We start from the raw sequence: 15054 nt of genomic DNA, 5'->3' as shown, positions 1-15054 counted from the left end.
CCATCATCATGGTCATTGAGACATGGTCACCTACGTCTAGGTTTATTTTGCCCTCATACGACACGTATGTTGTATATACCAACTTTTATAGTTAGTTTTGTCTCCTTAAGAATACTTTCCCATGGGAACTTTCCCGTGTCCTGAGATTCAAGCTAACACTGTGAAACTCCTCTTTGGGCAACAGGTAAACTCTCCAGCAGTGAAGTCACTCAGTCACATGAAGCCCTTTCCCAGACGCCTGGATCCCAGCACCAAGAGTCCCCACTTCTCTCTAACAAAAGGTAAGGAGAGAACTCCTCTGACCGGGTTAGGGTGCCCAGGTAAGGCTTCCTACCTGTCCTCAGCCCATTCTTGTTGCTTTCAGTGTCTCTCTATAGGCTGCATGATCCAGGACGATCAACTACGTTCACTGTTAAATTAGTTGTAGATACACAGGCCAGTGTCTTTCAGGCTTGTTTGCACATGCATCCTTCAGTCCTTCCCCCTTACTCTGACAGCCAGTAGACTGAATGCCACGGCAACAAGAGACAAGAGGTTTAACAAGCCCTGGTCCTGAGCCCTAAAAAGGAAGAAGGGAGTGGCAGTGGGTGGGAGGGGATAGTAGCATGGGAGAGGGAGGGGGAGGAGGAGAGAGGGTGCTGGTGGTCGTAGAGGGCAGTCAGCCTGCCAGTGGACAAGGGAGCTCTGGTAAAGGACTCCGTACTAGCACAGATTCAGGAGAGATGTGAGCAGCCCCCACGAGGACGGCTTCCTCACGAGGACAGCCCAGAGCCAGTTTCCCTGCGTGGTGGCACGATCCAGCAGACACCCTACTTCCTCACACAGCACCTTTTGAAGGCAGGTTCCTTCTCATGCCATCCACATTATTATGTCTTTCCAACCACACAGTCAGGTGGTAGAGGCCATGACCTTGTGCCCACTGCCACACAGAGGGCACTGTTGTGACAGAGGCCAGGGCAGCAGGAGTGGGGCCTCGGACTCTAACGCCAAGGAGTGATCCTTTGACGAGGTTTGAATAGGAGCTGAGCTCTCTCATTGGAAATGTGAAACAGCTTTTGAAAGGCGGTTTGGTGGGAAGGGAGGGTCGTGTCAGACAGTATCCTTGATATGGTGTGATGAGAATGCCACTGTACCTCTGTGGTCTTCTTCCCAAAAAACCCATAATCCCAGTCAAATCATGAGGAAAACATCAGACAAGTCCCAGCTGAGGGACATTCTGCAAAATACCTGATCAGTACTCCTGAAAACTGTCAAGGTCGTCAAAACAGGAAGAGTCTGCGAAACTATCACAAACAAGAGGAGGCAAAGGAGATACTATGACAAAACGTGATGTGGTGACCCAGATGGAATCCTAGACCAGAAAAAAGCACATTGGGTACAGACTAAGAAATCTGAGGGGCAGCCGGATGGCTCAGTTGGTTAGAGCGCGAGCTCTGAGTGGTACAGTTGCCGGTTCGATTCCCACATGGGCCAGTGAGCTGTGCCCTCCACAGCTAGACTGAAGGACAACAACTTGGAGCTGATGGGACCTGGAGAAACACGCTGTTCCCCAATGTTCCCCAATAAAAAAAGAAAATTTGAATAAAGTATGGACTTCAATTAATAATAATGTATGAACATTGGTTCATTAGTTGTGACAAATGTACCATACTAATATAAGATTGTATAATGAGGGAAACTAGGTATGGCGTACATAGGAACTATTTGTTGCAACTTTGCAACTTTTCTTTGCAACTTTTCTGTAATATGAAAATATTCTTTAAAACACTCTGGACTTCTCCACATCCCCCAAAGAGCATCTTGTTTTTAGTTTTAGGAAACATCTCCTGTGTGAGCCCCTAAGCCCAAGGTCAACAACTGGCAAGCTATGTTCTGTTTGGCTATCCTGGTGTTTTAAAAGGCAGTATAAATCCATAAAGAAAATTGATCAGTTGGACTTATTAAAATCAATACTGTTCTGTGAAAGACACTGTTATGAGAATAAAGAGAATAAAAGAGGGAGAAAAAGTTTGCAAAACAAGTCTAATACAGGACTTGCATCCAAAATATACAAAGAATTCTTAAAATTCAACAATAATTTTCAAATGGGCAAGCCACCTCACCAAAGAAGACATACAGATGGCATATAAGTCTACAGTAAGATGCTCAATATCATATATCATTAGAGAATGTGTACACCTATTAGAATGGCTAAAAAAAAATTTTAAATGACAGCATCACATGCCAGTGATGTGAAGCAACAAAAACTCATTCATCGCTGGTGGGAATGGAAAATGGTACAGACACTTTGGAAGACAGTTTCGTAGTTTTATAGAAAACTGAACATACCATCCAGCAATCACACTCCTTGGTATTTACCCAAAGAGGTTGAAAACTTATGTCCACACAAAGACCTGTACACGGATGTTTATAGCAGTTTATTTATAATTGGCAAAACTGGACGCAACCAAGATGCCATTCAAAAGGTGAATGGATAAATAAACTGTGTGGTACAGCCAGAGAATGGGCTATTACTCAACGCTAAAAAAAATAAGATAAAATAAAAGAGCTATTCAGCATGAAAAGACCTGGAGGAATCTTAAGTGCATATTACTAAGTGAAAGAAGCCAGTCTGGAAAGGCTACCTACTTTATGATTCGAACTATGTGACATTCTGGAGAAGGCAAAACTATGGCGACAGTAAAAAGATCAGTGGTTGCCAGCGCAAGAGGAGAGGGTGGAAAGAATGAATAGGTGAAGACAGAGGATGTTTAAGTCAGTGAAACTATGCTGCAGGATACTGTAATGGTGGATACATGATATTACGCATTTGTCAAAACCCATAGAATGCACAACAGAAAGAGCAAGCCCCCATGGAAGCTGGACTTCACTTCATAACAATGTATTGATGTTGGTTCCTCAGTAATAACAAATATACCACACCAATGCAAGGTTTAATAATAGGGGAAACAATAAGGGGAGAGTCAGAGGTTATATGGGAATTCTCTGTACTATCTGCTCAATTTTCTAAAACCCTGAATCTTCTGTGAAAAATAAGCCATTAATTAAAAAAATAAAAGCCGGTGTAAGTAGACAGCTACACTACTCCATGGCGGTGCAGGCAGCTTAGCATACATGGGCCAACTAAGTGATTTCACTTGGGTACCTGCCAACCTCTGGGGCACTTAAGATTGCAACCCCTGTACACCTGCCTCCTCCCCACCCAGGGTCCCCTCCCAGAAACCCCAGGACTCCACAGAGCATGTGTGAAAAACATGGACCCAGACCAGCCAAGAGGACAGAGCTTCCCCCATCATTGCTCTGGCTCTGTTCTGAGCCTCTCGTGTATCTGCCACATGAGAATAAGCTCCCCATTTGTGAGGCTCAGGACCCCTGGCTGTCTCCCCAGCGTCTTTCTGATCTCTTCCATAGCCCCTACTGGTAGAAATATCCTGCCCAGCAAATAGGAAGTCCCAGCTCTAATTTTCTTTTTTCTCTAAAGACAATGAAATTGTGTGTGTGTGTGTGTGTGTGTGTGTGTGTGTGTGTATGAAGATGTCAGGATGGGCCCAGTAAACACACTCCAGGGCTACAGGGTAGAAATAGACGATGCCTGCCATGCAAAGTTCAGAATCTTGAATTTCAAAGATGTGTATCAGATCTCCATGGGAGTTTTCCCCAAATCCTGCTGCTACGACTCTCCCCAAGTCCCTCTGATGGCTGCTGGAAGGAGAGTCTTTTGGGAGATGGCTCTCAGGAGGGCCCTGGAGTGCTGTCATCTGTGTGACAGCCAGTGCTTTGGTCAGATCTCTAACCCTCAGCAGAGAGAACAAAGTGTCCTGAATAGTAATTGTTAAGACCCCTCGACCGTCAGTAGGTCAGTTTCCTTTAACATGAATGACTGTCCTTTAGGGGCACGTGTATGTTCTGTTGTTTAGAAGGAGGTGGCATTTTCCTGCCCATATTCGGTGCTATGTCACACAAACGTGCTTTCTGTATATTCTGCCAAACGCCTGGTCCTCCTGCTTAGGGCCTCCATTCTTTCAGTGTGTCCACAGTCTGATTTTCCCAAGGGGCCAGGATTTTCCAAGTACAAATCTGTGCTTCCTTCAAAGTCTGGCCTCTGCCTGGAAAACCAGAACGCCCTTTTGTTGACCCCACCATTTCAGTTGAGAAATCCTGGAATCAGTCCTCTCGTTTTACTCATGATTCCTCCCTTTTATTCTTTTGTCTCCCTCCCTGTGCTTCCTTGCCCTTCTCCCACATTCACCATCAGCCAAGGGTGCCACTCTTTATTGCTTGTCCAGGTGTCCACTCTGCTGCCAGACTTCACCTGCCAGCTTCTCTGAGACAGTGCCCACCGTGAAATAGGTCTGAGAACTAGCTGCTGGGCAGAGCTCCTAGGATCTCCTTAGGAAACCAACCATTCGGATCAGGCGACACCGCCCCGCCTTCCCCTAGTCTGAGAAGCGGGTCTGTGCTGGCCGTGGCATTCCTGGGCACTCCTCAGGGGTTCCAATTAAAGAGCTCCCTGGGTGTGCTTGCCGATAGATGTTTAACCAACCCCGAAGTTCAGAACCTTGGATTGCAAAGGTGTCCATCAGATCACCTCCAAGGAGGCTCCTCAGCACCGCGTTCACAGAGTGCGTCAAGAATCCTCGTGTAGCTCCTCCAAGCCGTGGGCCCTGGGGAAGGCCAGCTGCCCCCTGGGGATGCCCTCGTCTTTTCTGTTGGATGCATCACTAGTATTCTATGGGCAGATAGATATTCCAGTGCCAGTGAGGAGCTGTTGGAGTGACAGAGTGAGAGTCCGCTGACTGTTTCCATCTGAGCTCCTGACGGGCTCACTGTAAGGTCCAGGGACTGGACCTCTCTGCTCCTCAGGTTCTAAAAAAAACATGATTTCATCACTTCCCAACCTGCTCAGGGCCTGCAGGCTGATCATGCTAAATTCACAGAGCTCTGATTGGCAACCCAGGAGGTCCAATTATGATTCATATTGCTTATTAATCCTTATTAAGAAAGAGATCATTCATTCTGATGGCTGGTATGTTCTCCTCTCCAGAACGAATGTCAACATGAGTAATGAATTCAGTGTCAAGGGCTACTTGGCCAGGAGAGAGGACAAAAGTAATTTGTAACATGATCCTGAGTATTGGGAAACTGAGCTGTGTCCTCCAGTGACACTGGAGCAGCTTTAGGACCAGAGGCGTCATTTCCCTCAGGAGCCCCAAGTCTTCGCATGGTTCCCTCCTCCTGCACGAGCTGCTCAAGGCAACGGGCTGGACAGCTGAGCCTCTGCAGAGGGTCCCGGGTGCCCCATCCGCCATGGTGTGATCATGACGCCCTTCTGCGCTGCCCATGTCCATCTCTGCCCTCTTCCAACCTCTCCCAACACTCAACAGTTTGGCTCCTGTGAACACTCCTGGGAATCTTAGAAAAGGCTCCACTGGGGAGCCATTGAGTCACTGATGCATTTGTGTGCCGATGATTTGATCTTGTAAGATTTGCTACAGGTTCCAGACTGACCTGGACCTTGTGTAATCGAAGCACCTACAGGGTGAAAAGTCCTTTCTCCTTCCCTTCTCTCCGCCTGCACCAATAAGAGCCCTGAGAATTGGCCAGTGTTCTCTAAAGAAAAGCATGCAGAGCCTGCCACCTTGCGGCTGCCTCTGGTCTTACAGCAGCCCTCACCAAATGACACAGGTCCTCCATTCTCCCAGAGATTCAGTGGAGAATCTCTGGGATGCTGGGAAATAGGCATCAGGAAGAAAAAAAAGAAATCCCAGGCTCTGATCTCCTTTGTTTGTTTGACCCACAATCCTAACCAATGCAGGCAGAAACCTATGCAGTCCTGCTGCTGGATGAGGCTGGAGAGGACAGAAGGCTGGAGCTGGGGAAGGGGCTGTACTGGTGCATGGGGCAGCAAGTGGTCAGACTGGTGGAGGTCCTTGGACTCTTGATGCAGACATGGCAAAGCCACTGTCCCCTCTCTAACCCTGGCCCACCTCCACCTGACTGTTCCCATTTGTAAAAGGAGGGTTCTGACCAGGTGACTTTTTCGGCCTCTTCCAGCTCTGACACGTGTCTAGGAAGGACCATCCAAAAGCAAGCGAGAGAATCCCATCCTGTCACTGGCATCTGGGACAGCTTTGGCCACTGGCCCTTTATCTCCCAAGGGGTGCTGCTGGGTTCTTCTGTTTGCAACCAGGAATCCAAGACAAGACACATGTACCAGGCAGCATAGTAAAATGGGCAAAATTGCATCTTCATGAACTGTTGGATCTGACTCCTCACTAAGGAAGCACAGAGCTGGCTAGCCGGGGCCACGTAAGGGCAGTTGATGGCCAGGGGTAAGCCATGTGTCTCCAGCGTGTACTTGTACCTAATGCCAGAGTTAAATCCAGTGACATGATGTCAGAAACATGACAAAATCAGGGGTGTTCCTTGATCTCGCCCCTAGAAGTTACAACAAGTTGAACAGCTATAATTTAACAAAGGATCCCCTACACAATACACAAACACATCTGAGAGATCCGCACATCAAAACATCTGAAGGTGGGCGAATCGGGGCACATGGAGGGAAAGGAGAAGTACAGAGATGGGGGCTGCAGGATACAGCCCAGAGCTCACTGTGGTCCCAGGAGAGTGGAGGATTGAAACTGCAGGTGCACTCTCTGTGGGCCCAGTAATTTTGCCTGAGAGATCAGCATATAATACAGCTGAACTTAGTGATTGGCAGAGACCTTGGGGCAAAGACCGAATACAGAAGAGCAACAACTGTGGTCTAACAGACCTCACTGCCAGGCAGAAAGCAGCCACGGAGCCTGGCCACCTCCCCCCACACTCTCAGAGCTCATCTCCCCCACACCGTCCAGTGTTAGCAGCGAGTCCGAGAAGAAACAATAGCAGTGTCAGATTAAAGAGCAGAATATCTACAGCCCTGAAAACTGGAGAGGCAATTCCTGAGTGGCAGACACACACTGTGGCTAATTCCAGTGACAAGGGAGGAGATACATGGGCGAGGCAGCTGTGGTCTGGCAGTTGCCATTACTCGGAGGAGGAAAAAAAACCAAAAGCACACCAGCCACCTCTCCCAGCCCACCCCACCCCCACCTTTCGCACCTGGTCCCAGCAGAGGGACCCAGGGCTGCTGAGACGCACAGCGCTACATCTGGCTGCAAGGGCAGCACTGGGATTTCAGGGGCTCAGAACCCCATTACCCACCACACCCTCCCCTGGGGATGGTGCTCTGAGACCAAGGTGACCTGGTCACGGGGGGGATGCCCACTTCCCCGGGAAATCTCCCACCATGTGAGAAGCCAGAACAGGGCGAGAGAAAATAAAATACTCCAGTGCTACCTACTGGAAAGCAAAAAACAAATAATAATAATACATTAATTGCCACGAATAACTAAAATACAACAAGGCAGCTCAGGAAGAAAATGAAAAATATCTAGAAAATAAAATTAAAGACATGGAAATATGTGACTTAAATGACAGAAAATTCAATATTGTAATTCTGAAAAAACTCAACAAGATGCAGGAAAACTCAGATAGGCAGTTTAACGAACTCAGAAATAAAATCAACGAACAAAATGAATATTTTCCCAAAGAGAATGAAATTTTTAAAAAGAACCAAATAGAAATTCTGGAGCGGAAGAACTCAATAAAAGAGATGAAGAATGAAATATCCAGTTTAGGAAATAGAGCTGACCAGATGGAGGAAAGAATTAGTGATATCAAAGATAGAAATCTGAAAACGATGCAGACAGAAGAAGAGAGAGACTTGAGAGTTAAAAGAAATGAAAGAACTCTGTAAGAACTATCTGACTCCATCAGAAAGAGCAATAAAGGAATAATGGTGCTGCCATTTGCGACAACATGGGTGGATCTTGGGATTATTATGCAAAGTGAAATAAGTCAGAAAAAGTTAAGAACCATATGACTTCAGTCATATGTGGAATATAAAGCTGAAGGCAAGAAAGGAACAAGACAAACAAAAAAACAAAAACTCATAGACACAGACAACAAACAGTTTAGTGGTTACCAGAGGGTAGGGGGTTGGTAGAAGAGGGTAAAGGGGGTCAAATATATGGAGGTGGAAGGAGAACTGACTCTGGGTGGTGAACACATAATGCAATATATAGATAATGTATTATAGAATTGTACACTTGAAACCTATGTAGTTTTGTTGACCATTGTCACCCCAATAAATTTTAATAATAAGAATAAAAATAATGGGTATACCAGAAGGAGGAAAGAGTGAGAAGGGTACAGAGAGTCTATTCAAACAAATAGTCAACAAGAACTTCCCAAACCCTGGCCGGCCCGATGGCTCAAATGCCGTGCTCCTAACGCCAAGATGGCTGGTTCCATTCCCACGTGGGCCAGTGAGCTACACCCTCTACAGCTAAGATTGTGAACAACAGCTCTCCCTGGAGCGAGGCTGCCGTGAGCAGCCAGAGGTTGGTGTGAGCTGCCGTGAACTGCTGCAGGCTGCTGAGTGTTGCCACGGGTTGCTGTGTGCTGCCATGAGCGGCCGGCAGCCAGCGTGAGCAGCCGGCAACCTGCAAGAGCTGCCATGAGATGCTGTGAGCTGCTGTGAGCTGGCGACCAACTGCCTCCGCTCATAATACCAGCGTGGGCCAGGGGGCTGTGTCCTACACAACTAGACTGAAAAACAACAGCTTGAACTGGTGTGGAGGGGGGGAGGCAGAAGAAGGAGAAAGAAAAAAATCTTCCCAAACCTACAGAAAGAACTGGATCTTCAAATCCAAGAAGCAAACAACACACCTAATTACACCAATCCTAAATGGCCTTCTCCAAGACGTACTATATTGAAGCTGTCAAAAAGCAATGACAACAAAAGAATTCTCAACGCAGCTAGGAAAAAGAAGATGGTAACTTATGAAGGAAAGCCCATTAGATTATCATCACATTTTTCAGCAGAAACTCTACAAGCCAGGAGGAAATGAAATCAAATATTCAAACTATTCTTGAAAGAGAGAAATTACCAGCCAAGAATAAGATATCCAGCAGTGTTATCCTTTAGATATAAAGGAGGAAAAAGACCTTTCCAGATATACAGAAGCTGAGGGACTATTCCACCACAAAGCCTGCATTGCAGGAAATACTGAAGGAGGTTATTCGATCTGAAACAAAAAGACAAAAGAATACAAAACTATAAGTAAGATTACTAACATACAGACAGAAGCAGGAAATGTCAACCCCTCCACAGAATGGAGCACTATACACTTAAACATAACATATAAGCTAAAGAAGATAAAAACATAAAAAAAGAAAAAGACAATTTGCTACTGCAACCCAGAAATGAACACACAGCATAAATAGGGATAATTTGTGATAACAAAAACATAAAAGGGGGGAGGGAGTAAAGATCTGAATTTGGAAAAAGAAATGGAGATAAGATGCATGCTGAAGAAAAAGGACTACTGTATATATGAAACTTTCTTTTACATAAACATAATGGTAACCACTCGGGAAAAAAAAAAACAGAACTGAGACACATAACATAAAAAAGAGGAAACAGAGGAAAAAATCATAGAATACCACCAAACTGAAATAACAGACAGAAACATAAGGTCAAAGAAACAATGGAGACACTGAGTAACCAGAAAACAAAAGATAAAATGGCTATAGAAAATCCTTATATATCAATAATTACCCTAAATGTAAATGGACTGAACTCACCAATTAAAAAAATCTGCACAGAGTAGCAGATTGGATCAAAACACAAAGCTCATCCATATGCTGCCGTCAAGAGGCACATCTCAGCTACAAGAACAAATATAGACTCAAAGTGAAAGGGTGGGAAATGATGCTCCAAGTAAATGTCATCCAGAGAAAAGTGAGTGTAGTTGTACTTATATCTGACAAAACAGACTTCAGGCTAAAAAAGTAACAGAAGACAAAAATGGACATTTCATAATGATAAAGGGGACAATACAACAAGAAGACATAACATGTATCAATATATATGCCCGCATTCAAAGAGTACCAAAATATATAAAGCAACAACTAATAAAACTAAAGGGAGAAACTGACAAAAACACAATTATACTAAGGGACTGAAATATGCCATTGACAGCTATGGATATATCATCCAAACAGAAAATCAGTGCGGAAATATCAGCCTAAAATGACACATTACACCAAATGGACATAACTGGCATTTACAGAGCACTTCGTCCCAGAACACCAGACTATACATTCTTTTCTAGTGCACATGGAACATTCTCAAGTATAGACCATAGTTGGGACACAAAACTAGCCTTGGCAAATTTAAGAAGAGTGAAATTATACCAAGCATATTCTACAACCACAATGCTTTGAAATTGGAGATAACTGCAAAAAGAAAGAGGAAAAACCACAAATATGTGGAAATTAAAGAACATACTAGCATTAGAAGTCCTAGCCAGAGCAGTCAGGCAAGATAAAGAAATAAAAGGCATCCAATATAGGAATGAAGAAGTTAATTTTTTGTTTGTTTGTTTGCAGATTACTTGATTCTTTTCGTAGAAAACCCTAAAGACTCCACCAAAAAAAGAACTACTAGAAACAATAAATACAGTAAAGTTGCAGGATACAAAATCAATGTACAAAAATTCATTACATTCCTATATAGTAATAATGAAATTTCAGAAAAAGAAATGAAAAAAAAATTCTTTTTGCAATTGCAACAAAAAGGATAAAATACCTAGGAAGAAACAAAGGATGTGAAGGACCTGTACACTGAAAACTATAAGACATTATTAAAAGAAATTGAAGGGCCGGCCCAGTGGCTCAGGTGGTTGGAGCACCATTCTCCTATCACTGAGGCCGCCCGTTCAATTCCCACATGGTCCAGTGAGCTATGCCCTCTACAGCTAAGATTGTGAACAACCTGGAATTGGGCTGCCATGAGCAGCCGGAGGTCAGCGTGAGTGGCCAGCAGCCAGCGTGAGTGGCCGGCAGCCATTGTTAATGGCCAGCAGCCGGCGAGAGCTGCTGTGAGCTGCTGTAAGCAGCCGACCGACCGACCGCCTCAGCTGGGGGGAGCACAAGGCTCATAATACCAGCATGGGCCAGGGAGCTGTGTCCTACACAACTAGGCTGAGAAACAACGGCTTAACCCGGGGGGGGGGGGGGGTAGAAGAAGTGGGGGGAAAGAAATTGAAGAAGACACAAAGAAATGGAAAGATATTTCTTGTTCATGGATTAGAAGAATCAACATAGTCAAAATGGCCATATTACTTAAAGCAATATACAGATTTAAGACAATACCCATCAAAATCCCAATGGCATTTTTTAAAGAAATAGAACAAAAAAGTCATCAGATGTATGGAATCACAAAAGACCCTAATAGTCAAAGGAATCCTAAGAAAAAAGAACGAGGCTGGAGGTATCACACTCCCTGACTTCAATTTATACTACAAAGTGACAATAATCAAAACAGCATGGTATTAACAGACACACAGACCAATGGAATAGAATTGAAAGCCCAGAAATAAACCCACATATATATGGGCAGATCATTTTCGACAAAGGAGCCAAAAGCATACAATGGAGAAAGAGAACATCTTCAATAAATGGTGCTGGGAAAATTGGAGAGCCATATGCAAAAGAATGAAACTAGACTGCTATCTGTCACCATACACTAAAAATAATTCAAAATGGTCGAAAGACCTAAACTAAGACCTGAAACAATAAACTGCATAGAAGAAAGCATAGGTACTAAACTTATGGACCTTGGGTTCAGAGAGCATTTTATGAATTTGACCTCAACGGCAAGGGAAATAAAAGCAAAAATAAATGAATGGGACTATATCAAATTAAAAAGCTTCCGCACAGCAAAAGAAACCATCAAAAAAAAAAAAACAAAAAAAACAAAGAGGCAACCAACCAAATGGGAGAAGATATTTGCAAACAATCCTCTGATAAGGGACTAATATCCAAAATATAAAGCACTCGTACAACTCAACAACAAAAAAAAATAAACAATTCAATTTAAAAATGGGCTGAGGACCTGAACACACACTTCTCCCAAGAAGACATACAAACAGCCAACAGATAGATATATGAAAAAATATTCAATTTCACTAGCGATTAGGGAAATGCAAATCAAAACCAAAACCACAATGAGATACTACCTCACACCTGTTAGAATGGCTGTTATCAACAAGACAAGTGTTGAGAGGTTATGGAGAAAAAGGAACCCTCATACACTGCTGGTGGGAATGTAAATTGCTACAGCCACTATGGAAAACAGTATGGAGATTCCTCAAAAAATTAAGAATAGAATTACTATACAACCCAGCAATCCCTCTTCTGGGTATTTACCAAAAAAATCTGAAAACATTTATCTGTGAAGATATATGTACCCTTATATTCATTACAGTATTATTCACAGTGGCCAAGACATGGAAACAACCAGTATGTCCTTCAATAGATAAATGGATAAAGCTGTAGTACATACACACAACGGAATATTACTCTGCCATAAGAAAAGATGAAATACTGCCATTTGTGACAACATGGATGGATCTTGAGATTATTATGCTAAGCGAAATAAGTCAGACAGAAAAAGTTGAGGACCATATTGATGTTTGTAGAGCACTGTGCCTGGGCCTGATATGTAGATGGTGTCTATCAACGGCAGTTGCGATCTTTGTTGTTTCTGTTTAACTTGCACATCTAATACATGCAACGCTCCAACGTTAATGTATAAAACATCTGTTAGGGACTGAATGTTTGCGTCCTGCAAAATTCTTTTGTTGAAACTCTAACCGTGATGTGATAGTATTTCAGGATGGGGGTCTTTGGGAAGTGAATAGATCACGAGGGTGGAGCCCTCATGAATGGGATTAGTGCCCTTATAAGAGGAGGCCGAGAGCTGGGTTCGCTTTCTTTCCACATGAGGACACAATGAGAAGTCAGAAGCCTGCAACCCAGAAGAGGGTTCTCATCAGAACCTGACCATGCTGGCACCCTGATCTCAGACCCCAACCTCCAGACCTGGGAGAAATAAATTTCCATTATATGAGCATGTATGAGTCGTGTAGTACTTTGTTATAGCAGCCTGAGCTGACTAAGACAGAAATTGGTACCAGAAGTGGGATGTTGCTCGAAAAAATGTAGAAGCAGCTTTGGAACCAGGTCACGAGTAGAGACTGGAAGAGTTTTGAAGTGCATGCTACAAGGATCTGAGATTGTGAAGGGACTTTGAAAGGCAATTGTGACAGCTCAGGAAGGAAAGAGGAGAGATGGAGAGAAAGTGTCCAACTTCTTAGAGAAGACATAATAATCATGTATGGAATGTTAATAGAAATATGGATGGTAAAGGCCATACTGATGAAATCTCAGACAGAAATGAGGAACATGTTATTGGACAATGAAGAAAAGGCAATCCTTGTTACAAGGTGGCAAAAAATAAAAAAAAACTTGGCTTAATTGTGTTCATGTTCCAGTGTTCTGTGGAAGGCAGAACTTGCACGTGATGAAATTGAATATTAGCTGAGGGGATTTCCAAGCAAAGTGTTGAAGAAGTGGCATGGTTCTACCTGACTGCTTATAGTAAGATGCAAGAAAAGAGAAATGACTTGAAGATGCAGTTATTAAACAAAAAAAAGAACTAGAATGTAAAGGTTTGGAAATTTTTCAGCCTATTCATAATGCAAAAATATGAGAAAGTATCTTCAGAAGAGAACACTAAGCGTGGGTGTGAACACTAAGCATGGGTGTGAACACTAAGATTAGCATGGTGTGAACCATGGACATAATCAGCCATCCCAGCAGGAAAACTGCCAGTTTGAACTGAAAAGAAGGAAATGGGAAGGAATGAAGGCAGGCTGTTGGACCACTTGGATTTTACAGGACAGGACTATGGAGCTATTCTGCTGTGAACATGTACTGTTCTTCAAGGCATGGGAAGGATTCCAAAGGTGAATCGGAGATCACCAGGGCTGCCCCTCCATTTTAAAAGGGGGGACCATTACCTTGCTTTCAACAGGCCAGACAGCCTTCGCCCAAAACTATAGAGGCAGGGGCCCCTGGCAGAACCGTGAGGGTACAGCCTCTGCCCAGCAGAGCTTGGCTGACCTCGACCGCGGTGGGTCTAGAAGGCAGGACCTTCACCCTTGTAAGTCAGAAGGACAGATCATATGCCACAAACGATTATTCTTGAGCCATACTGTCTCACGGAGCTTCCCTTGCTACATTTTAAACTTGCCTGGGACTCATCACCCCTTCCTTCTTTCCTGTTTCTCTGTTTTGAAATGGGAATGTCTATCCTATGCCTGGAAGCACATAAATTATCCAAATTCACAGGTTCACAACTGGAGAGGAACGTGGCCTCAAGATGAACCAATCAAGGGTACCTGAGTTGTACCCAAATCTGATTTGGATGATAGCTACATGAGACTTTGGACTTTAGACTTTAGAGTTGATGCAGGAACAATTTAAGACTTTTGGGGCTGGTGGGGTGGAATGAATGTATTTTGCATGTGAGTAAGACATGTATTTGGGGGGCCAGAGGCAAAATATTATAGACTGAATGTGTCCTCCAAAAATGCATATGTTGAAACTAATCCCCAGTGTGATGGTATTTGGAGGTGGGGTTTTTAGGAGGTAATTAGGTCCTGAGGGTGGGGCTCTCTAATGAGATTAGTGCCCTTAGAAGAGGCCAGAGAACTAACTCACCCTCCTTCCACCATGTGAGGACACCATTAGTTAGCAGTCTGTGATCTAGAGGACCCTCTCACAGAAACCTGACCATGCTGGCACCCTGATCTCAGACTTCCAGCCTCCAGAACTATGAGAAATAAATTTCCGTTGTTTAAGCCGCCCAGTCTGTGGTATTCTGTTACAGCAACCTCAACTGCCAAAACAAAATACCATAGACTGGATGGCTTAAACTATAGGAATGTCTTTATTGCTCACAATTCTGGAGGCTGGGGTCAGTTCCCCATGTGAATCCTCTTCTCGCAGATGGCCACGGACTGGCTGTGTCTTCACATTATACAGAGAGAGCTCTGATCTTTCTTCTTATGATAAGGACACCAATCCCAACCTGGG

General features: G+C 44.0%; 1 protein-coding gene across 1 annotated transcript in view; it reads left to right on the top strand.

Annotated features, from left to right (window-relative positions):
• Positions 1-15054, top strand: part of KIF6 (kinesin family member 6) — a 403315-nt gene that overhangs the window by 379882 nt on the left and 8379 nt on the right. Inside the window, 2 exon segments of the mRNA XM_033102431.1 lie at positions 185-227; positions 230-281. Of these exon segments, the coding sequence (XP_032958322.1) occupies positions 185-227; positions 230-281 (95 nt within the window).

Source organism: Rhinolophus ferrumequinum, chromosome 3, assembly GCF_004115265.2.
Source record: "Rhinolophus ferrumequinum isolate MPI-CBG mRhiFer1 chromosome 3, mRhiFer1_v1.p, whole genome shotgun sequence".
Taxonomy (NCBI): domain Eukaryota; kingdom Metazoa; phylum Chordata; class Mammalia; order Chiroptera; family Rhinolophidae; genus Rhinolophus; species Rhinolophus ferrumequinum.
Note: the sequence above shows the minus strand (reverse complement) of the source record. Positions and strands in the feature narration are given on the sequence as shown.